We start from the raw sequence: 22,742 nt of genomic DNA on the forward strand, positions 1-22,742 counted from the left end.
GTGGCTATTTTACACGCACTACAGGGTGGAGAGAGAGCTGTGTCAGGAGTCAGGCTAGTACTCTGTGTAACAGAACTTGCATTTTTATTCTTGTTATCAGCACTATTCTGTTAGCGCTGCAAGCATTATAGTTTATCTCCCTCTGTGCCCCTTTCAGCAGGGGTCTCTGTGTAGTGTGATTGAAAAATCTGTTATTGCATTACTGTCCTTTTCTCTGTGTGGGTGTGGTGTCTGTACTAGAGACATATCTACCACGGGGTCTAAAGCTGCACAAAAGTCTTTTTCATGCAAGACTTGTGGTGAAAAATTCACACAGGGACAAGCTAATGCTTCCTTACTGTGTGATAAATGTGTGTCTTTACCTCAAGATACTGATCTTGTAGTTCAGCCTATGTGGTCTGATTAATTGACTGCAGTTATATCAAATCTGTCATCAGAGCTGGAAGCAGCTCGTAAGGACAGGGAGAGGCTGAGACAAACAACAGCTGAACCAGATTGGGTTCGCTCTCTGGTCAGATCTGTTGAGGGATTTACAAAAGCAATGTCCCAGGCCCCACCTGCTGCTTCTTCTCCTGCTCAGGTCCTTAGTAGGAGATTGATTCATAATCCCTTGCACTGGGATGAGTCAGATGAGGAGTTGCAGGACACTGAAAAGGGCGAGGTTCAGGAAGAGGAAACTTACATTCCTGAGGACCCCGAACCTGCATCTCAGGGCGTGGATGCTTTAATTTCAGCAGTACGCCAGGTGTTGCATGTAGAGGATTTAGAGGTTACTGAAAAACCATCTATGTTCGGTAAAAGATTTAAACAGTCTGTTACCTTTCCAGCATCAGAGGAGCTGGATGAGATTCTTTCTTCTGCATGGAAACACCCAGACAAAAAAAATTCACATTTCTAAGAAATATCTGTCTTATTACCCTTTTCCACCTGACAGTAGGAGATTATGTGAAACTCCTCCAGCAGTGGGCCCGTCAGTAGCCCGTCTTTCTAAGAAAACGGTGCTTCCGGTGCCTGGCGCATTTTCCCTAAAGGAAACCTAGGATAGGAAGATGGCACACACATTGAAATCCTTGTATACAGTTGCAGGGGTTTTGATGCGTCCAGCACTAGTTAGTTGCTGGGTAAATAAGGCCATTGAAGCCTGGGCGCTGCAGCTGTCTGAGGGGATTAAGACAGGTACGCAAACTGACGACTTCATTCAGTTAGCCGAACAGATTGTAGAGTCGGCTGCTTTCCTCGGGGAAGCGTCTAAGGACATTTGTAATCTATCAGCCAGATCTTCAGCATTAGCTATATCTGCTAGAAGGGCTCTGTGGCTGCGTCAATGGCAGGCAGATGCAGAGTCCAAGAGAGCGGTAGAGGCCCTTCCCTTTACTGGGTAGGTACTTTTCGGATCGGAGTTAGATAAGTGGATCTCACAAGCTACAGGTGGGAAATCCACTTACCTACCATCTGCAGCTCCTCCTCCTACTAGAAGACCTTTGACAGGTCCCTCCTTTCGATCCTTTTGTGCCTCTGGAAGATTTAGAGGGCGTTCCAGGGAGGTCCAGCCTTCTCAAGAGGTTCCAGAGGCCGAGGTAGAGCTTCAGCATCAGCCGCCTCCAACACGCAGCAGGACAAGGCAGCTGCCAAGCCTGCCGCAGTACGCCCTTCCTTCTCATTTGGGGGTCCCAGGGTTGGGGCACGCCTTTTACGCTTCAAGGACATTTGGATCCAGTCTTGCCAGGATGCCTGGGTCAGGGACATCATTATTCACGGCCTGAAATTGGACTTCAGGGTCCAACCTCCTCGTTTTTTTCAGAACCGGTTTACCTCTGGTTGCAGAAAAACGAGAATTTGAGGAGACAATACAAAAATTTTTATTTTCGCAGGTAATAGTGAATGTTCCGACCCACCAGAGAGGTCAAGAGTTTTATTCCAGCCTGTTTGTGGTGCCCAAGCCGGACGGCTCCATGAGACCCATACTCAATCTCAAGGATTTAAACACTCATCTTCGAGTTTTCAAATTCAAGATGGAATCTCTCCAATCCGTTATAGCGGGTCTCGACAGGAACGAGTTTCTGGTGTCCTTAGACAATTCCAGGCCCTATCTTTCGGATTTTCGTCAGACCCAAGAGTATTCACAAAAGTTATGGCGGCAATGATGGCCCTACTGCATGGTCATGGAGTCGTCATTGTTCCATACTTAGACGATCTATTGATAAAGGCCTCTTCGGAAGCTCGGCTGTTAAGGGACATTCGCTTAACTCAGAGCATCCTCCTGCAACATGGTTGGATACTAAATTTCAAAAAGTCCTCCCTGATCCCTACACAGCGTTTACTATTCCTGGGAATGATACTAGACACAGTGCAGCAAAGAGTTTTCCTGCCTCAAGACAAGGCTGCCTCCATTCAGCATATGGTGCGCCTGATCTTAAAACATCGCCGAGTGTCTGTACATCTATGTATCCGCCTTCTTGGGAAGATGGTAGCGGCTTTCGAGGCGATTCAGTATGCAAGATTTCACGCACAGCCTTTTCAACCGGATCTCCTCTCCCAGTGGTCAGGATCCCACCTCTTTCTCAATCAGAGAGTTCTCCTGGCGTCTCAGACTCGAACATCTCTCATTTGGTAGCTGAACCTTCCCCACCTGCTGGCGGGGAAAAGGTTTGCGGTGTGGGATTAGACCCTCCTCACCACGGACGCAAAGCCTGAGGGGCTGGGGAGCAGTGACTCTGGGAAAGCATTTTCAGGGGCACTGGACGCAGCAGGAAGCCAGATTGCCCATAAATATCCTAGAGTTGAGAGCGGTATTTTATGCTCTCCAGCTGGCGCATCCGCTGCTGGAGGGGCAGGCAATCAGAGTCCAGTCGGACAACGCCACTGCAGTGGCATATATAAACAGGCAGGACGGCACAAAAAGCAGAGCCGCCATGAGGGAGGTAACAAGGATTCTGCTTTGGGCAGAGGAATTTGCAGTATCGATTTCTGCAATCTTCATCCCAGGAGTAGAAAACTGGGAGGCCGACTACCTCAGTCGGCAGGATGTTCATCCAGGGGAATGGTCACTCAATCCTCAGGTGTTCCAGCAACTAACTCTGAGGTGGGGCTATCCTCAAGCCGACCTTATGGCGTCAAGGTTAAACCACCAACTACCAGTTTACTAGTCCAGAACAAGGGACCCACGAGCAGCTGCAGTGGACGCACTGACTGCTCCGTGGAAGTTTCATTACGTCTACCTATTCCCTCCGTTTCCGCTCATTCCGCGTCTGCTTCAAAGAATCAAGCGAGAAGGGATCAAGGTGCTTCTGATAGCACCAGATTGGCCCAGACGAGCGTGGTACTCCCAGATACAGAATCTGTTAATAGACGAGCCGTGGCCACTGCCTCTTCAGGACGACCTCTTTCTTCAAGGCCCATTTGTTTATCACGACTTAAGGCGGCTTCGTTTGACGGCCTGGCTACTGAAAGGGCCATCCTCAGAATAAAGGGTATTCCGTCTAGTGTGATTCCTACAATTATTCGGGCTAGGAAAGAAGTCACTTCTCAACATTACTACCGCATATGGAAGACATATGTGGCTTGGTGTGAGAGACGTAATTCTCCTCCGTCAGTGTTTTAAGGTATCAAGTCTCCTTCTTTTTCTTCAGGCTGGTCTCACAGCAGGCCTTCGTCTTGGTTCATTAAAGGTACAGGTATCCGCGTTGTCCATTTTCTTTCAGAGAAAATTGGCTTTGCTCCCGGATATACAAACTTTTCTCCAAGGAGTTGGAGGATTCAACCTCCTTTTGTGCCTCCCATGGCACCATGGGATTTGAATTTGGTGTTGGCCTTCCTCCAGTCTGATACCTTTGAGCCATTACAGAGAGTGCAGATAAAGTACTTAACCTGGAAGGTGGTTCTGCTTTTGGCACTCGCTTCGGCAAGGCGTGTGTCAGAACTCAGTGCTTTATCCTGCCACCCTCCTTATCTTATTTTCCATGAAGATAGGGCGGAGCTGCGTACTCAAAGGGCTTTTCTTCCAAAAGTGGTGACAGCTCTTCATATAAACCAGCCTATCGTGTTTCCGGTGTTTAAGGATGACTCTTCCAATTCAAGATCCTTGGATGTAGTCAGAGCACTCCGGATTTACGTTGACAGGACTGCCCCCCTCCGTAAATCAGATGCTTTGTTCATTCGGTTTGATGTGGCCTGTCCAGGGTGGCCGGCCTCCAAACAGACCATTTCTAGATGGATTCGCTTCACTATTAGGCAAGCATACGTGGTGGCTTCCAAACAACCACCGGGTCCTATTACGGCGCATTCTACGCGCTTGGTAGGTCCTTCATGAGCGGCTGCTCGCGGGGTTTCCTTAAACCAGCTTTGTAGAGCAGCCACTTGTTCAGGCACGCATACCTTCCTACGATTCTATCGTTTTGATACTTTTGCTGCCTCCGCTTCGGAGTTTGTGCGTGCGGTGTTGCAGGGCTCTCAGCGCTCTCCCACCCAGGATGTAAGCTCTGGGACGTCTCCATTGTACTGAGGCTCCAGTGTCCCCTGGTGGATGAAGGAGAAAATAGGATTTTGGTTCTTACCGATAAATCCCTTTATCCGATTCCACAGGGGACACTGGGCACCCTCCCTACTCTGTTCTACCTGCATTGTTACTGTTTTACAGGTTCAGACGCTGGTTTGCGTTTAATGTTGTCTGACTGACCTGTTCTTGTTTTCATGTATATGTTGTTTTCTTATGTATATGTGATTAATGTAGCTTTTCTGTCTCCTTCTCCTTACTTTCCAGCTCCCCTCGGGCACAGATGTTTTTAGACTGACCTGGGTGGGGGGGGGGTATGGAGGGGGAGGAGCTAGCTACCAGTAGTTTTTTATTTAAAGGTGCCAGCTCCCGGTTAACACACTCCTATACCCCATTGTACTGAGGCTCCAGTGTCCCCTGTGGAATCAGAGAAAGGGATTTATCGGTAAGTACCAAAATCCTATTATTCCCCTGCCTTCTTGTAGGTGGCACATCTCCCTGGTATCTGTGTCCTCTACCAACTACACAAAAGTATCTTACTTGTAGTACAATTAGAAAATCAAGTGTCTTTGAAAACTGTGTAACCCCTAGCAACAAATTTAAGGTTGGTTTCATGCAAGCTGCAAAGCACCATAGTTTTTACAACTTAAAAAGTGTAAAATGTGTGTCAGGAACTACATAGCTCTTAATAGGGATGGAAAATTCAGAATTTAAATACTGCATGTCTTTTAGTTGCAAAACACTAGTGTTTTTAGTAGTTTGTGCTTTACTATTCTTACCTTTGCACCTATTTCCAATGCAATGCTATGTATTTGTGATGTTTTGTCATCTTTTTGCATTGTAAGTGGTTTATAATGAGTGACTTTCTTTTTAGATTGTTTCTGCCGTTCAGTATTGTCATCAGAAGCTTATAGTACACAGGGATTTGAAGGTAAGCAATGTAGTGATATTCAATTTAAAACATTCAATATTTTTTGGAGGGCAGCCAAATCAGAGATCAGACTTGCAGGTACTGCAGTGAGCGATGTAAACAGCTTCTCCCCATACACAAAAATGCACCACTGGAGAAAGCATACTCCTGGCCTCAATTGTTAACACTTCTGACTGTAGTGAGAAAACTACAGCAACCTTGTTACTACAAGTTTTCACGATTGAGCAGTGTTAGTAGATAGGGCTCATAGTATATATTTAAGTGTGATTTCCAAATTTGCAGAAAAATAAAGTCTAGTAACACATGGAAGTTAGTTATTTATTTTTGCCTTCAATCTTTGCACAGTTACATGTATCAGAAGTGGAAACTGACATTTTTGTTTCTTTGCCAAGTAAATACGATTTTTAACAGAGTATAGTGTCTGAAATATTCTAAAAAATGATATATTACAGGCTTTCTATAGTAGTTTTGTAAGTCACCACAATGCTCCACAGCACTGCACATTGTATTATACAGGAGACACACAAAAAAGGGACATACAAGGTAAACATAAGTAATGCAGACATGAAAAAAATGGGTTGGGACATCACTGCTCAAGAGAGCGCTAACTCTATTTGGAATATGGCACTGGCAACCAGAAGAGTAATTGTGGCTCAGTGTTGGTGCGTTAGTATGGTTAATATAAATTGTTGCAGTAGGCTAAGCTTTGAAAGCTGTGGGGCAGTCTAAATAGGCATGGATGGGATTTCATATGTGAGTAATGGCACATAAGTATTGTAGGTGGTAGAGAGAGATGGCAACCAGAGGCAAGGTGGATGTCGGGTATATACATAGGAGGATGAGAGGGAAACTATTTTAGTTTGGCAATTAAAATGATGATCTGTTGCTGAGCACTTTGTAAGTACGAGGGGATAGGGGAATCGTTTTAATTGAATTGATAAGGACACAGGTAGCTAGTGTGGGGGGTGGTGCATCAGATGATGACCAGTCTTGCTGCAACATTTTAAGTGGGAATGGATCTGGGATAGATGGGTGAAGGGAATGCCCTTTTGAAGGAGTTTATGGTCGTCAAGGCTGGAGTGGTTTGGTTTCATATTGGGTAAGAAAATACTGGCAATATATTTAAGATGGAGGTGACATGACTGGGTGAGAAATAAAGCAGAGGGCGATGTCTATTGTGTGACAAAGGAAGTATGCTTTGGAGTTTGCAGAAATTGTGTTACTGATGTTGAGGGTGCAAGGCCATAACTAGCAGTTGGCCAGGATGGCGCTTGTAGGACAAAAAGGGACAGTGCCCGGCTCATCCACCCGCAAAACTAAATTCTTGGGTAGTTCTTGGCACCCAACGCAGTGTAATGTTATGATGTAATGATGAAGTTGAGCAGAAGTTTTGGTTAGTCAAGTCCTTCACTTTGCCAGGGGCGCCTGGTTCCCTATATACAGTACTGTGAGTGAGATATGAGGGAAGTGGCAAATCTGGAAGGAGGGATGTCTATGAGCTCTGTTTTAGACCTGTTGGGACATCCATGTTGAGATATTAGATATAGAGAGAAATTCAATTAAATGTGGAGCTATTCAATTGGCCACACTGTAAACCCGTGACTAGAGGATTTCTACTCGCACCCCCCTGAGCTGTGAGCAGAAATCCAACTAAACTTGTGCCACAATGCTTACCTCGGGCGCATCGCGCACTTTATTTAAGATGGAAAATGACGTCTACCACGACTTAACACCTGTGATTAGGCGCCATAAACTGCATCTCCTGGCATACAGTAGGTGCAGGGTGCGATGCGGGCACTCATTCCCTACGCTATTTAAACATTGCTTTTAATTGAATTGCCCCCATAGTTGGTTACACAAGTGAGTACAAAAAGGGGAGAGGTCAGGGGAGGAGTGGGAGATTTGGGTGTCCTCAGATCAGAGGTGATACTGGAGGCCAGATAAGTGAATTCACCAAGTAGGTGAGAACAATGGCTTGAGACCCCAGCAGATAGTGGGAGTGAAGCGAAGAATGTGCCGTATGGAGAGGTAGAGCAAGTACAAAAGTATTTTGATAGGAAGTGATCAGGAAAGATCTGTCATAAAGGACAATTGAGTATAAAAGGTGTACAGGAGAAGAGGGTGATGGACAGCATTAAAATCAGCAGAGGAGTCCAGGAGAATCAGTATGAAAATCGACCCTTAGACTTTGCTGTAAGTAAAACATTGATCAATTTTGTGAGAGTAGTTTGAGTGGGATTTTAGGAAATTATATAGCTGCATGGTGACAATATTGCCCTTTGAAGTAGGTGGCAAAATGGGAGTTGAAGGTGACAGAGAAGACCGGATTTAGAAAACTGGAGTTTATTGTATAAGCAAATTCTGTTTGCTTACTAAGCAAATGTGCAGCATATAAAAATAAAATTGACTTTTAAGTGGATAAAGACTACATTGTTGGTCTCAGCAGTTTGGGACTACTTTTGCATGTAGCAGGCTGTTCTGTGGGCCATGATTGAGATTTAGACTGTTGGAGACTAGGGGGGAAATGTAATGGCCTGTGGGATGCAGACATCTGCGTGATTTCAGCAAGTCTGCCTGATTGCACCAATAATTTAAATAGGCAAAACCAGGTTGGTTGGTTGTTTGTTGTTTTGGTGCTGGAAACAATACTATTCATTAGTGTAGGTTAGCAAGGAGGGACGTGTTGAAGGGGAGATAATAGAGGAGGGTGAAATAGAATGCTGAAGTGAGAAGTGTGGTGAGTAGGAGAAAGCTAAAAAGGTAAATTTAGTTTGATGAATGTGTTTTAGGGTTGGTAATGAGTGTGAGAAGGAATAATTGATTCAAGTTCTACATGGCAATGGAGGAGGTAGAGGCTACTTTTTTGTGCCCTAGCAGGGGCTAAAAGAGTAGGCGGTCTCTGCAGTTTTGATACATGGTCCAGGATGCTGAGATTTGGGCTACAGCAGCCAAACATGGCAACATAAATCACAGTTGAACGATGGGAGCCAAGCGGAGAGGGTAACTTCAATGACAGTTGAAGTCCGTGGCACCACCAGCCACAGACCTTTGCTGATCATTAACTATAGCGTAGAGCAGTCCTGAACAAAATGTACATGAGCTTTATCGGTGACCATGATGATATCCGATATATATAGGTCTGCTTCTTGTATTTTTTCCTGTCTCAGGGCTCAACATTCTTTTTAGTAGAAGTTTTGGTAAAGTGTGCAGAGAAGAGGGGTATATAGTTTATGAAAACTATCTCTACCTGTTTACGAAATACAAATATGGAGAAACTGTTTGCTGGTAAATATGCTGCTAAAGGTTCAGGGACTGCCCTTTTCTTCTCATGTCTTTCCTTTAGGCTGAGAACCTGCTGCTAGACTCTGATATGAACATAAAGATTGCTGATTTTGGCTTTAGCAACCAATTCACTTTTGGGAACAAGCTGGATACGTTCTGTGGGAGCCCGCCTTATGCAGCCCCTGAGCTCTTCCAGGGAAAGAAGTATGATGGTCCTGAGGTGGACGTTTGGAGCCTTGGAGTTATTCTGTATACATTAGTCAGTGGTTCTTTACCTTTTGATGGGCAGAACTTAAAGGTACGTGAACTTCAAGCACACATTGAGTTTGCTTCTTATGTGCAGTGAATATGCATTTGTACAGAGATTTATTAAATCTGATGTCAAGAAGGATTGCTGCATTTGTGAGTGCTCCTAAAAATAGGCTGTAATTTAATGCGCATGTAAGGGTGGTCCCTATGTGTAGCTTATTTCCCTTTGTTCTGAGTCAGGTACATTGTAAAACTCACAAACCAAGCAAGGAGATTGTGTGATTGGGCAGCTTTGGGGACCGTTTCTTTCTGTGTACTACATCTTGGCTTTCACCAAACCTAAAAAGGCTATTCTCTACTCTGTGATCTGAGCTCAATTCTCAATATTATTGCCGTTATAAAATAAAAGTTATTTTGTTTTTATATTGCTTTCAATTTTCACACACCATGAATTAAAATTGAATTATTCAAGAATTACCACTGATCAATAGAATGTTCTGTAATATTAAATAGATAAACAACAAATCTAGGGTTTTGAATAAAGGTGAGAATTGAATACAGTATTCCTGCCTTTTTTCTCACACACATCTAAACAAACCTTGGTACAGTCATATGTTTTTAGAACAAATCCGATCGTTATTGAAAAAACAGGGTAAAAATTAAAGACTTTGAAAGACTCATGGGTCTACGTACTAATAATCGCGGTACTGCCGCAATTATTATGTACCTAACTTGCCAGGGATATTTTCATATCTAATAAAAATATCCCGGCTATGTACTACAGGAAACTCGCATAGACAGCAGTTTCGGTAACCGCTGTCCCCACGAGTTATATCCCCAGCATTTAGGAGAAGTCTTTCACAGAAGTGAAAGACTTTTCCGGTGGAAGCGAACACTGCGCATGTGCACAGCGTCTGCTTCCTATAATTGAGACTGCAGTCTGCAGCACTAATTATCGCTTTGCCTGATTTTTCAGTAAAATCTCCTGCATTGTGCTAGTAATACATAGGAACAATGCATAAAATTATGCAGAAACTGCAGTTTCTGTATAAATTTATGTATAAAACGGCTTGATACATAGGCCCCTTAATAATTCCCCCCTTCCCCAGTCAAGTCCATCATAAACAAAATGTAGCACAACTGTGAATGTATCAAGAACTAGCCTTTCTCAAAAATTTAGCATTGGTGTAAGAAAGGCACTAATTAGGCTTCCAAGGGGCCATATCTCTGACTGTCTTTCATTACAGGGCTGGAGTTTGCCAGACCACAGCTGACATGACCTTACACATTGTTCTCCCCAATTTCACGGGCGCTCCACCCAGCTTTTTTTTTACATATCATTAGGCACTATCCTGCTTCAGGGGTCTGACGTAGAAGATCAGAGTCGTGCTGCGCTTACGTTACTGTGACGGGCACTCTCCCTGTCTTTAAGAGGCAGGGCGTGGTTTGGGCGGCGGGTACATTGCAGAGAGAGTAGAGGAGTGCAGACTTACACGGTGTCTCAGCTTGCATTGCTGGACACAATTATAGCTGTGGTCAGGCAGCAAACAGACAATATCAGCTAGAGTCTTTAAAAATGGTTTAAGTGTCCAGCCAGCAAGTGGGCAATATCTGCTAGAGTCATTAGAAACCACCTGATGTTGTAGTGTGCACGAGACCTAGGAAGCAGATTTAGGGGTATATTTATCATTAAATATATGCGACATATTCCCCAAAAATGGCTGTTTAATATCTAGTAACCCCAATCTATGAAGGAGGGATGTCTCCGATATCTGTCGCAGTTCCTCCATTTCCGACAGCAACTGCAGCCCCCATAGGTTTCTATGGGGGATTCAATGCTGTCAGATTTACTTTGCATTCTGGAGCTTGGCCCTCCGGAACCCTCCCCAGCAATGGTTACCACACAACGTGGTCAGTAGACCGCCCATGCGTAGGAGTCCTGGCACATGAGTGAAGAGACTGTTGAAGCGGTCTCTGCACTATGAGCACAGTGCCGGGACGGGCTCCTTTCGCGTGCTATTTGGTACAACCTGTGATGCAATTTTGGACATTACTATCGCGCCCAGATCGCATTGTAAATGCGAATGACAAATGGACCCCTTAGAGTTTAGCAGTGCAATAATACAAACAATACAGCTAAAGCTACAATGTAATTATTTAAATACAAACTTAAAAATGGCCTCAGGTGGTCCCAGTTAAAGATCAGATATCTCCCATCACAAATCTGTGGACTAATTTGAAAACTACTGTTCAATAAATCCAGCCTGCAGGAATTTGTCATTTGTGCAAAGAAAAATGGGCACAATTTGCATTTTCCAGGTGTAGAAAGCAGGTAGAGACTTGCTGAAATAGGTCTGCAGTTAAAGTAGCTTCTACCAAGTATGAACACAAAAGGGTGAATAGTTATGAATCAAATGTATTTTTATTTCTTGAATAGAAAGTCTATTTTTTTTATTTATTTTTATTATTATTATAGAGAGTATTGTTCTGATCAGATGTTAGAATGCCATAATAAATCTTTTGATACCATGATTTAAGAAAATAAAATAGGAAATGGGTGATCAGCATTGCATATACATGATTTCATATCGCTTGCAGAGATGTACACAAACGTAGCCTGTCGTGGGAATGGTAACACATTATCAGCTGAGAAGGGCAGTTTCTATTGCAGAATTGTTAATGCTGTGGGCATGCATGCAGGCTTAGGTAAGTGGGTGCTCTAGAATACAAACATGTACTTTTTTGGGTATGAAATCCCAGCAGTCGGAATGCTGCTGTTCAGAATACAGACAGCGGCATCCTGACAGCCAGAATCCCGACACCCATAGGAACGCATGGTAAGTATTTTCCCTACCCAAACCCTCCCTCCCCGCTGCCTAAACCTAACCCCCCTCCCTAGTGCCTAAACCTAACCTCCCCCTCCCCGCATCCTAATTTCGGCGCCAGTATTTAGACCGTCGGAATCACGCACGCCGGGATGCCGACTACCTCCCCTTTTTTTTAACCTTTTGCTGCCTGTTGAAAATTATCTCAACCTACAGTCCTATCCTAGTAAACATGGGGCTTTAGCTTGAGGTAGCTAAGACAATTAGCACTCATTTATTAGTAATGACAAAGGGCTGTAGCTAACTTGTCCATAACTAAGATGCCAGAATAAGGCAGTGAAGTAATCTCACTATGAACCAACCTGTGTTTGTTTCTTTCAGGAACTGCGAGAGCGAGTGTTAAGGGGCAAATATCGTATACCTTTCTACATGTCTACAGATTGTGAGAACCTGCTGAAAAAATTCCTCATACTAAACCCAAGCAAGAGGGGCACACTGGAGGTGAGAGAGCAACCTCTTTTCCTCTTTCTCTCCATTTAAGCATTCATACTTTCCTTAAAAGCTGGACATTAGGAGTGTTAATATTGTTGGCCTTATAAGGCTTAGATAAAAGTGCTGTAGGGGCGTGCACTGTATGTGGAGTTTCACATTAATGTGTATCCTGTTTTGGAAATGGATTACATGTATGCACCTCCCCACAGAACCCAGCAATACAAAAGTCACTGTCCTAGAGGACAGTGCTGTTGTACCATGTAGTGCCTAGTGTAGGTCTGTTATTGCTAAGGCTGTCCCCCGTTATTGTCCAGTGGAGCATCAGAACTGTGATGACCAAACAGGCCCCAGACAAACCCCTAGAAGCTGATTGTGGATTTGCCCGTCATGCTTCACCAGTACCAAAAACTATAAGCTGCTTACCTTGCCACTTTTCCTGATGCAAGTTCTGGCACGGCAGCAACAGAATGGGGTAACCATGCACGACCCCTGCTCACTTTATCGATGATGAAGAGGGCCTTCAGGAAGCACCCCTCATTGGGAATGAGGTGGTCATAGGGGGGTAGCTCTGGTACTTGAGATTCTCTTGCTCACCCAGATTCTCAGACAGTCTAGCACTAGCAGAGTATGAGGTTTCTATGACTATCAGCAGGTATAGACCTCAAATAAAAAATGAGTGACTGCAGGTGTTCAGAAAAAAGTAGATTAGGCTGCCAGAGTCCATTGAGCACCCTGTCCTGTGGGCACTCCAAAAAAAACTGTATCCAGCAGTATACGGATATGCACGAGAGAGGAGTTGAGACTTTAGTGTATATGAAGTGCCGTGAGTTAGAGAAACACAAATTGTTCACAATACGGAAATATAATTGTCAGTGAATTGAGGGCTCTGCTACACTGTAAATGTTTACCAGGTACACCTAGCAAATATATATATATATATATATATATATATATATATATATATATATTTATAATGTATTTATTACCAGTCAAAAGTTTGGGGACACCTTTTCACTCAATGGTTTTTGTTTATTTAAATTATTTTCAACATAGTAGATTAATCTTGAAGACGTCAAAACTATGAAAGAACACATATGGAATTATGTTGTAAACAAAAAAGTGTTAAATCAAAATTTGCTTTATTTTTTAGATTCCTCAGAGTAGCCCCTTTTGCTTTGATGACCGCTTTGCACATTCTTGGCATTCTCTCAATTATCTTCATGAGGTAGTCTCCTGGAATGGTTTTGAATTAACAGGTGTGCCTTGTCAAGAGTCAATCTGTGGAATTACTTGCCTTCTTTATGTGTTTGAGACCATCAGTTGTGTTGTGCAGAGGTAGGGTTAGTACACAGTGGACACCACTATTTGACTACTGTTGTAATCCATATTATGGCACCAACCACTCAACTCAGTAAAGAGAAATGGCAGTCCATCATTACTTTAAGACATGAAGGTCAGTCGATACGGAAAATTTCAAGAACTTTGTATCCTCAACTGCAGTTGCAAAAACCATCAAATGCTATGATGAAACTGGCTCTCATGAGGACCGCCCCAGGAAAGGAGACCAAGAGTTACCTCTGCTGCAGAGGATAACTTCATTAGAGTTACCAGCCTCAGAAACCGCTACTTAACAGCACCTCAGATTAGAGACCACATAAAGTCTTCACGGAGTTCAAGTAGCAGACAAATCTCAACATCAACTGTTCAGAGGAGACTGCGTGAATCAGACCTTCATGGTCGTATTGCTGTGAAGAAGCCACTACTGAGGATGAACAACAAGAAGAGGAGAATTGTTTGGGCCAAGAAACACAAGGAATGGACATTAGACCAGTGGAAATCTGTACTTTGGTCTGATGAGTCCAAATTTGAAATTTTTAGTTCCAATAGCCGTGTATTTGTGAAACGCAGAGAAGGTGAGCGGATGGTTTCTGCATGTGTGGTTCCCACTGTGAAGCATGGAGGAGGTGTGATGGTGTGGGGGTGCTTTGCTGGCGACACTGTTGGTGATTTATTCAAAATTCAAGGTACACTTAACCAGCATAGCTAACACAGCATTCTGCAGCGCCATGCCATCCCATCTGGTTTGCTCTTACTGGGACCATCATTTGTTTTTCAACAAGACAATGACCCCAAACACACCTCCAGGCTATGTAAGGGCTACTTGACCAAGAAGCAAAGTGATGTAGTGATGCGTCAGATGACCTGGCCTCCACAATCACCTGATCTAAACCCAATTGAGCTGGTTTGGGATGAGTTGGACCGCATAGTGAAGGAAAAGCAGCCAACAAGTGCTCAGCACCTCTGGGAACTCCTTCAAGACTGTTTGAAAACCATTCCAGGAGACTACCTTATGAAGCTGACTGAGAGAATACCAAGAGTGTGCAAAGCTGTCATCAAAGCAAAAGGGGGCTACTTTGAGGAATCTAAAATATAAAATATATTTTGATTTGTTTAATACTTTTTTGTTTACAACATAATTCCATATGTGTTCTTTCATAGTTTTGATGTCTTCAGTATTAATCTACTATGTTGAAAATAATTTAAATAAACAAAAAACATTGAAGGAGAAGGTGTGTCCCAACTTTTGACTGGTACTATATATATATATATATATATATATATATATATATATATATATATATTTTATAGACAAGACACGGGCGTATAAATCTATACGACATGGGGGGGGGCGCGTTTCTTGTGTGCAGTTAATTATCAGGGCTAATTGAATTCCCCCAATAGTGAACAAAAAATATAAGCAGCCCTGTCGTAATACTATTTCAATAAGGTAGAAATATATTACTTGACCCGAAAAAAACATAAACCCATTTGATTTCTGCTTTTTTTTGTCTCACCTGGATCTGTTTAGAATTATAGATTTAGATCAAAATTGACTAACCCAGGCAAATTTATTGTAAATATTGTAAATCTGACTAATATCCATTATGCAGAGGAAATAGGTGGCATGGTGTTGGGGGTGGTTGTCACTGGATAGTATTGTTGGCTGAAATAGCATAACTTTACTTAGATATAATATACAGATTAGATACAGATTATAATTATATTAGCTTGGTTATGGGCACAGTTTGCATAACATTGAAACCATGAATCAGGACAGCCATGTGACATGAGATCAGCTCACTGCTCCTGTATGAATCCAGATATAGAATATTCTCACTAGTTCTAGTATTTCTGGTAAAATAAGCTTTCTCAGCTTTCTATTTCCCATAACAACAAAAACCAAGGCTAGTTTGATCAACCAAGGCTAGTTTGATCCTGACCTGACATTACTGATTTGACAGCATTACTCCTTTAAAATCACAAAGAATGCGAGGTGTATTTAATATGCATAATAGAAGGGGGATTGCACTGTGCAGTTGATCAATTTAGGGATTATATTTTCCATGAGCAAATCCTTTAAAACCAGAGATTCTCCCTGGGAATTAAGATTAGTAAACAACTTCATGACAATGTTTCTTGGATGCCTGCTGTCTTTAAATGTGAAAATATGGTCTCTGATTTATGTTCTGTATTTTAGTTCCTTTCCTGCACATAACACTAATATAGAGGATGGTTGAGAGATTGATATTGCTATAACTGTAAGTCATGGACAAGCATTCATGTTCTCATAGGGTGGATATACTCTGCCACCCTGTCTTTCTAGTCAATTTGTCTGTGGTTTTTCCGGTTTATCTTAAGGTGGGTACATGCTATACCATATATATCGGCTGATCTTGCAATCTGTGACAGATCACGGCGACTATCATATAGTGTGTACGGTAGGGATGGAAATAATTTGATGTTTCATTAGAAACATCGGTCAGATGGTTCCAATGTTCGATGTTTAATAACCATCGCTAGATTTCTGTCCCGATGTTTCCCAAATGGTTTACAATGGGTCTTTTTTTTTGTGTGGTTTTTTTTTTTGATACTCAGTTACTGCGTGTGTGATGCTGACATTTCAATACACAGTTTACTATACATACACACTGCTGCGTTCGTGCATGCTGCTGGGGGCTGTGGCTAACAGAGAGAAAGACACTCTGGGCAACCAATCAGCAGCAGCACATAGAACAGCCCCAGCTCACTGCCACTGGTGCTACTCTCAGTGGGTGACTGGCTTCAGGGCTAGACTGGCTGCATGTGTGCTGCTGGGGGCGGTGTCTGACCGTGAAAGACACTCTGGTTAGCCAATCTGCAGCTATTGATAATTGAGCAGTGAGTGACACTGTCAGTCACTCACTGCATGTACAGTATATATATATATATATATATATATATACTGTACAAGGCACTCCAATAAATAAGTGTATTTAAACCACTATTAATACATACAGACAGTAGTGTGAGTCGATGTTTTGGTGTATATAAAGACACTCCTCAGGACAATAATGTAGCAAAATTAAAAAAAAACTGCACCCACAAATAAATGCTACTTACCTTGCTCTAAATAGAGAATATACCAACCCAGTGAGTGACCGCTGGGACCACGATGCGCAGACAGCGACGCTCTCACAAATTACGTCACACAGTTTCCCAGCAACACCAGCTGTGGCAATCGCGCTATCGCTTGGCAACTACTGATATGGCCGTGGCGCTAGATGCCTGTGCCCCGGCAGCACAAATACCCCATTTAGTGCCAATGTTTCAGGGGGACTGCTTGTATGCTGCCTAAGAAGTACCAGGTCTTTACAGATCTTATAAAGGAATTTAGCATTTTTTTAAATCCTCTGAGTGCCGCTGTTGTTTTGAACAGCTGGACTGTATAAACTGTAAGCCTCCATCAAATAAACAGAAGTATGATTTCAGAAGTTTATTAGTGTATTTTATGTTTAAGTAGGTAGTTTACTTAAAAAAATAGAAACATTGGATAACTTCGATGTTCCATTGGTACTTCCAATGTTTACTATCGATGTCCCATCCGTAGTGTATGGGCAGTTCCACCAAATTCATTGTTTGATGAATTGGGTGGTTGCATCATCCCATCTGATGTGCTGCACATCAGATGGAGCAATGCCTTGGATGGCATGGCGCTGTTACATGAAGCATTTAACAATATATTGCATAGTCATACAGCGATGTGATATATCGTTACATCACATCACCGTGTCGCTGTGTAGCATCATGGTTCAGGTGTGCACCTAGCTTAAGGGCACACTATTTTTCCTTCAGTAACCTGGTATTATTCGCCCACCAGATACTTGCTGACAGCCTCAATTGTAGGAAAGTAGTTGCTGCCACTACAAGTGATATGTAAATCCGCCGCAGCACCTCTGTAATGGTAACTTGTGGCTGGTTTCTCCTGATCGCTTACTTTGGAACAGGACTGCGGGGTTGCTGGAAAAGGGTTGACTTGGGATGTTGGGTTCAACATAGGAAAACCAGTGAATGGATTGCAGCACTAACTATTACCTGTAGGTCACAGTGTTATAGAGTGTCATGCAGAATCTTGCAGATGGAATGTTTATTGCTCATAAATGTGACCCTTACAAGGGCTGTTGCACTTCATTTTGTGGTACTGATATCGCCTAGAAGAACAAGATGGTACACAGACAATGCTGCAACATGTGTCCTTTTCATAGAGCCAAAACCAGTCTGCACCCCTGCCGTAAATTTAAATCATTTGAAATACTGCGCCAATCCTAGTGGATGTTTGCCAATCTGGGAGAGGGGTCCTCTGCTCTTAGCCAACTAGTCAGAGCTAGATCTGACTAAGGGCTAGATCTGACTAAACTTAATTGACAATGACTTCTCCTCTAATGAGTCATAATTGCAGACAAGGAGAGTTTACAACCCAGGAGAGTTTACAACCCAAGCATATTGCATATTAATATTTATCTAAAATTGGATTTGACAGTTTACAGTAACCTGGGATTCTCAAATCTGCTTGTTTCATCAGTGGGGCAGTGTCCACATTATCTCATACACAAATTACATACACAGGATGAGCACTCCCTGCTGGCAAAGGAATTAATTTATCAAGAAGACACCATCATCAATAATCCTGTCCCAGGAGAGTACTTTTACATGTGTTTCCATGTTTCAGGGTCACACAATATACTGCCTATATATATATGACAATGTCCTCAGACACTTTTTGCATTTATGAAAGAAATCTATTTATCCCTTAAGTTATTTCTTCCTATTCCACTTACCCAGGTGCCTATCCCAAGTATAAATTTGTGTATGTACCGTATTGGCAGCCTACGATGACTCCAAAATGTATACATTTGTTTTAGTATCTGTAAGTTTATAAGGATTCATTTATTCTGTTTTGTGTTCAGCAAATTAATGTGAGAAGTTTGTGATCTAGTATTTCATAAAAAAAAAAAAAAAAAAAACAGTGACTAAAGGATATTTCCACCTGACATCTTCCACAAGTCTCTGTGGTGATGATACTGTAGCTATTGCCTTACACCTATTATGCATGTATTATTTTCTACGCTCCCCTCTGCATAGTGCATTACAGTGAGAATATTTAATAATTGCATCAGTCCCTGCCCTAGTGTAGATTACAATCGATATTGCCTACTACACTAACACCCTAAGATCCTCTTTGTCAGAACTTCACTTAAGTAAACCACACTATGGAAAGTGTGCCTCCTTCTTGATTCACAAATTCAAGTGGCACAATCCATCTTCTGTAATTGAAAGCACAAACACAATTAGGATTATTAGATGGTGATTTTGTGGGCTTCAGCAGACTTGTATAAAAATGTGTGGAACACCTTCAACCAGTGAGCAGAGCACCAAACAGTAGATACAGATTTGTCCATACATATCTTTTCTGCAGTCGCGCCAAAAAGCCCCTCTCAGCGTGCCAGGTCCCATGAGACTCTGCTAGCGCTGGGTGTCTCTTTTTTGGTGAATATGCCTCTAAATCACAATATGAGTAGGATGCACCAGCAGACTGTACTGATTCATTTGATTTGCAAAACTTGTATATCTGTGTGCGACCGTGTCCCTGGATCTGTATAGGAAGTGCTGCAATGTAGTGGCCGCAGCTTTTTTCATTCCAAGTTCTGTTGTGCTACATATAAAGACTCAGGTGCACACAGATATAAAAGTGTCACATATCAAAGTAATCGGCCCAGTCAGCTGCTGCGTCTAGTCTAATTGCATTGCGACTTAGATACAATTTATTGAAAAAAAGACACGTGGAGCAAACAGAGTCTAACAGGACCTGACGGCTCACTCACACCAGGCAAGTCGCGCTATGTGGTGTATTGAGGCAACATGTATGAGGACACATCTATATCAGGAAGGATAATTACGCTTCAGAATAAAATAAATATTTCCTAAATAAAACAGGCAATTGTTACTTTGCAACTTTCTCATCTATTTCTGATGTTTGCACTACAGCGGGGGTCTTCAACCGTTAAGACAGTGTGGGCCACATAAAAAAATTAAACAAAGCCCGAGGGCCACTAAGCTATACTGCGGTATTTAGACTCTGCCCCCTCCTCACACAATTATGTCCCATAACTGCCCCCTCCTACAATTTTAATTAGGTCCCAATACGGCCCCCCTCCTACAATTATAATTATGCCCCAAAACTGTCCCTCCTCCATTAATTGTTAGATAGTTGCTCCCATCCTCAAACAATTGTCCCATAACTGCCCCCTCTCCAGTGCCCTCAGTAGTGCCCCTTATACAGTGCCCCCAGTAGTAGTCCAGCCATGCAGTGCCCCAAGTAGTAGTTCCCCCTATGCAGTTTCCCCAGTAGTGGTCCCCCTATGCAGTATCCCTTATATAATGCCCCCGGTAGTAGTCCCCCCTATGCAGTGGCTCCATTAGTGGTCCCCCCTATGCAGTTGTCCTCATTATGCCGTCCCCCCTATGCAGTACCCCCAGTATCAGTCCCCCCTATGCAGTTCCCCCAGTAGTGCCCCCTTATATAATGCCCCCAGTAGTGGTCCACCCTATGCATTGCCCCAATAGTGGTCACCCTATGCAGTGCCCCCCCAGTGGTAGTTCTTCCCTATGCAGTGCCCCTTATACAGTGCCCCCAGTAGTAGTTTCCCCAGTAGTAGTCCCCACTATGCAGTTCTCCCAGTAGTGGACCCCCCTATGCAGTGCCCCTTACATATATAGGACAGAGACACGCAAAAAAACACTACTTTCCTGAATCCCCCGCTCCTGCCGCTGTCAGGCCCTACAATGGAGTAAGCACACGTGGCCTTCTGATTGTGGATCACCCTCCGCTGGCTCATTACACCTTCAATTACACGGAGACGGGAGCCGCCTGTCAATTCAGCGGCACCTCGCTGCCCCATCGGGATTAACATGGGTGTAGGAGATCAGCTTCAATCACGGAGCTGCTCCAAGTTGCCGCTTGATTGCCGGGCAATCATTTGCCATTTGACGGTAATTGGCTGCCCAGGAACAGACGCTGACTGAGTGCTATTTTCCAGTACATCCAGCTATCCCGCTATACCGTGTTGAACCATATACAGGTACAGTACTGGTCACAGCCAGCGTTATTACTGGTATCTATTGCACTCATTGAAGTGTTATATACGGGACTGTCATATTTCAATCAGCCAAGGTGTCCATATTATAATCTATGATTGGACTTTTCACTAACATTATGGCTGCAATGTGATTCACTGACTGAGTTCCTTATCAATACCACAGCTTATTATTAATCATCGTGACAAACATATTTCTACCCATATCAAATAACATCTATAGAGAGAGTTGCAAATTAATGACAGACACTTGAATCTGTCCACCTAGGAATCCTTAGAACCCATATATTTTTGGATACTATACCCATCGCTTGGGTTTTTTACTACAGTTTAATTGTTTATTTACAACAGTTTTATGTTGCAATTTGTATCTAGCTATTGGGATACACACTTTTTTAAGGAGTCTGATCAACTCCATTTATTTCAGATACTCATTGTTCTTGAATTGTATGTTTATGCATATTTTTTCTTTGTTTTTTTACTTAGAGGCATATGTATCAAAGCTTGATGTGAGTTAAAAATGTGAAATATATATCACCAACCAATCAGCTCCAAACTATCATTTTTTAAACACAGCCTGCAAAATGTAAGTTAGAAGCTGATTGGTTGGTGATATATATCTCACAATTTTAGCTTACATCAAGTTTTGATACATATGCCCCTTAAAGTGTAATAAAACACAATTTACATTTATTTGTATGTGTTACCACCTTATGTCCCTGCATAAATATTAGAGCGCAGTTTACCTACTTTTTGTATCATTGGCTGCCAAACAAACACAGTGGCAGCGGGTTTGTTTCTGTGTAGTGCGGACCACACTACACTAACCATCGGTGAGCCACGGGGAACGACTCCGCGGGCCACGGGTTGAAGACTTATGCAATCATAGGCAAAGGCGGGGGGGAGTCCTTTTGCCTGGAAACCTTCCTCCCCAGCCTACACCATGACCACAAAAGAAAAAGTAATATAATAGAATATTACTAGTGCTGCATGTTGTTCTCAGTATCACAAATTAAATACTCAGCACCACTTGTGGATGTTTTAACATGCGTCAGTCATTAATAAATACACCTGTTACCAACTAAAAGATCTGGAAAACATGCACTGTTAGGGATATTTCACCCACAACGGATTTGTCCGTTCGGCAAAAAAGGACGTTTTTTTTCCGTTATTTAATTTCAGTGGACTTCACAAATACATTAGGGCTTTCACACTGCAGGGTCGCTGTGTTACATCTGCGATAACCACTGACTAAGACGGCTGCCGTCCACGGTTTTCAGTTTGACAGACTGAAAATAGATTCAAGCACATGGCAATAACATTACACACGGCACAAAACCGTTGCTTGTGAATGGGACTGATCCACAGGAAAAAAAAGTCCAATGCAGAGCTAGGTTCTTCTACTGCTCCCCCAGACTCCAGTTTTGCTCCTATGCTCTGGAATGGAGCTCACATCTGAAATAAAAACATTCTGCTCAATCAGGACGGCCCTACTGTGATCGCTGGTCCTGTATATACTGAAAACATGACACACACTACACTTTTTACGAGTAATATTAAAGCTGGATAAGTGCTAATTATGCCCTCTTGAAGCATTTGGAAACTGCCCTCTAGAAATTCTACGTTTGCCACTGGTAATGATATGAAGTACAGCATATAAGTATTACTAATCTAGGTGAAAATCTATGTTACTAAACTTCCTATTGTACTTCAATAGAAATAAATATTTATGACCCATCAAGACTAGTTGCAAACAACTTTCAGATAGGTTGTGCAGAGCATGTATGATTATTTTTATGTAAATGGTGTGGTCACATACCTCAGGCACTGCAACTGGTTGAGTGTCATGGACTAAAGCCTATTTATAAACAAATGTTGTGGTTAGCAGGGAATGGGTATGATATACCGTCGGCCGCATGGCGGTTCAATTTCCATCAGCGGCAGCCCGACAGGAGCAGAGTGCGACGCAGCGGAAGGCCGACAGCGCTGGAAATCCCGAT

General features: G+C 42.8%; 1 protein-coding gene across 5 annotated transcripts in view; it reads left to right on the plus strand.

Annotated features, from left to right (window-relative positions):
• The window catches only part of MARK2 (microtubule affinity regulating kinase 2), a 235,390-nt gene that overhangs the window by 153,995 nt on the left and 58,653 nt on the right, over positions 1–22,742 (plus strand). For all 5 annotated transcript variants that reach the window (XM_088480051.1, XM_088480054.1, XM_088480055.1 and 2 more), the window contains exons 7-9: positions 5,367–5,423; positions 8,767–9,003; positions 12,161–12,280. In XM_088480051.1, coding sequence (XP_088336177.1) covers positions 5,367–5,423; positions 8,767–9,003; positions 12,161–12,280 — 414 coding nt within the window. The remainder of the gene's footprint in view (positions 1–5,366; positions 5,424–8,766; positions 9,004–12,160; positions 12,281–22,742) is intronic.

The sequence above is a fragment of the Taudactylus pleione genome, unplaced genomic scaffold (genome assembly GCF_031769625.1).
Source record: "Taudactylus pleione unplaced genomic scaffold, aTauple2 ptg000250l, whole genome shotgun sequence".
NCBI lineage: Eukaryota > Metazoa > Chordata > Amphibia > Anura > Myobatrachidae > Taudactylus > Taudactylus pleione.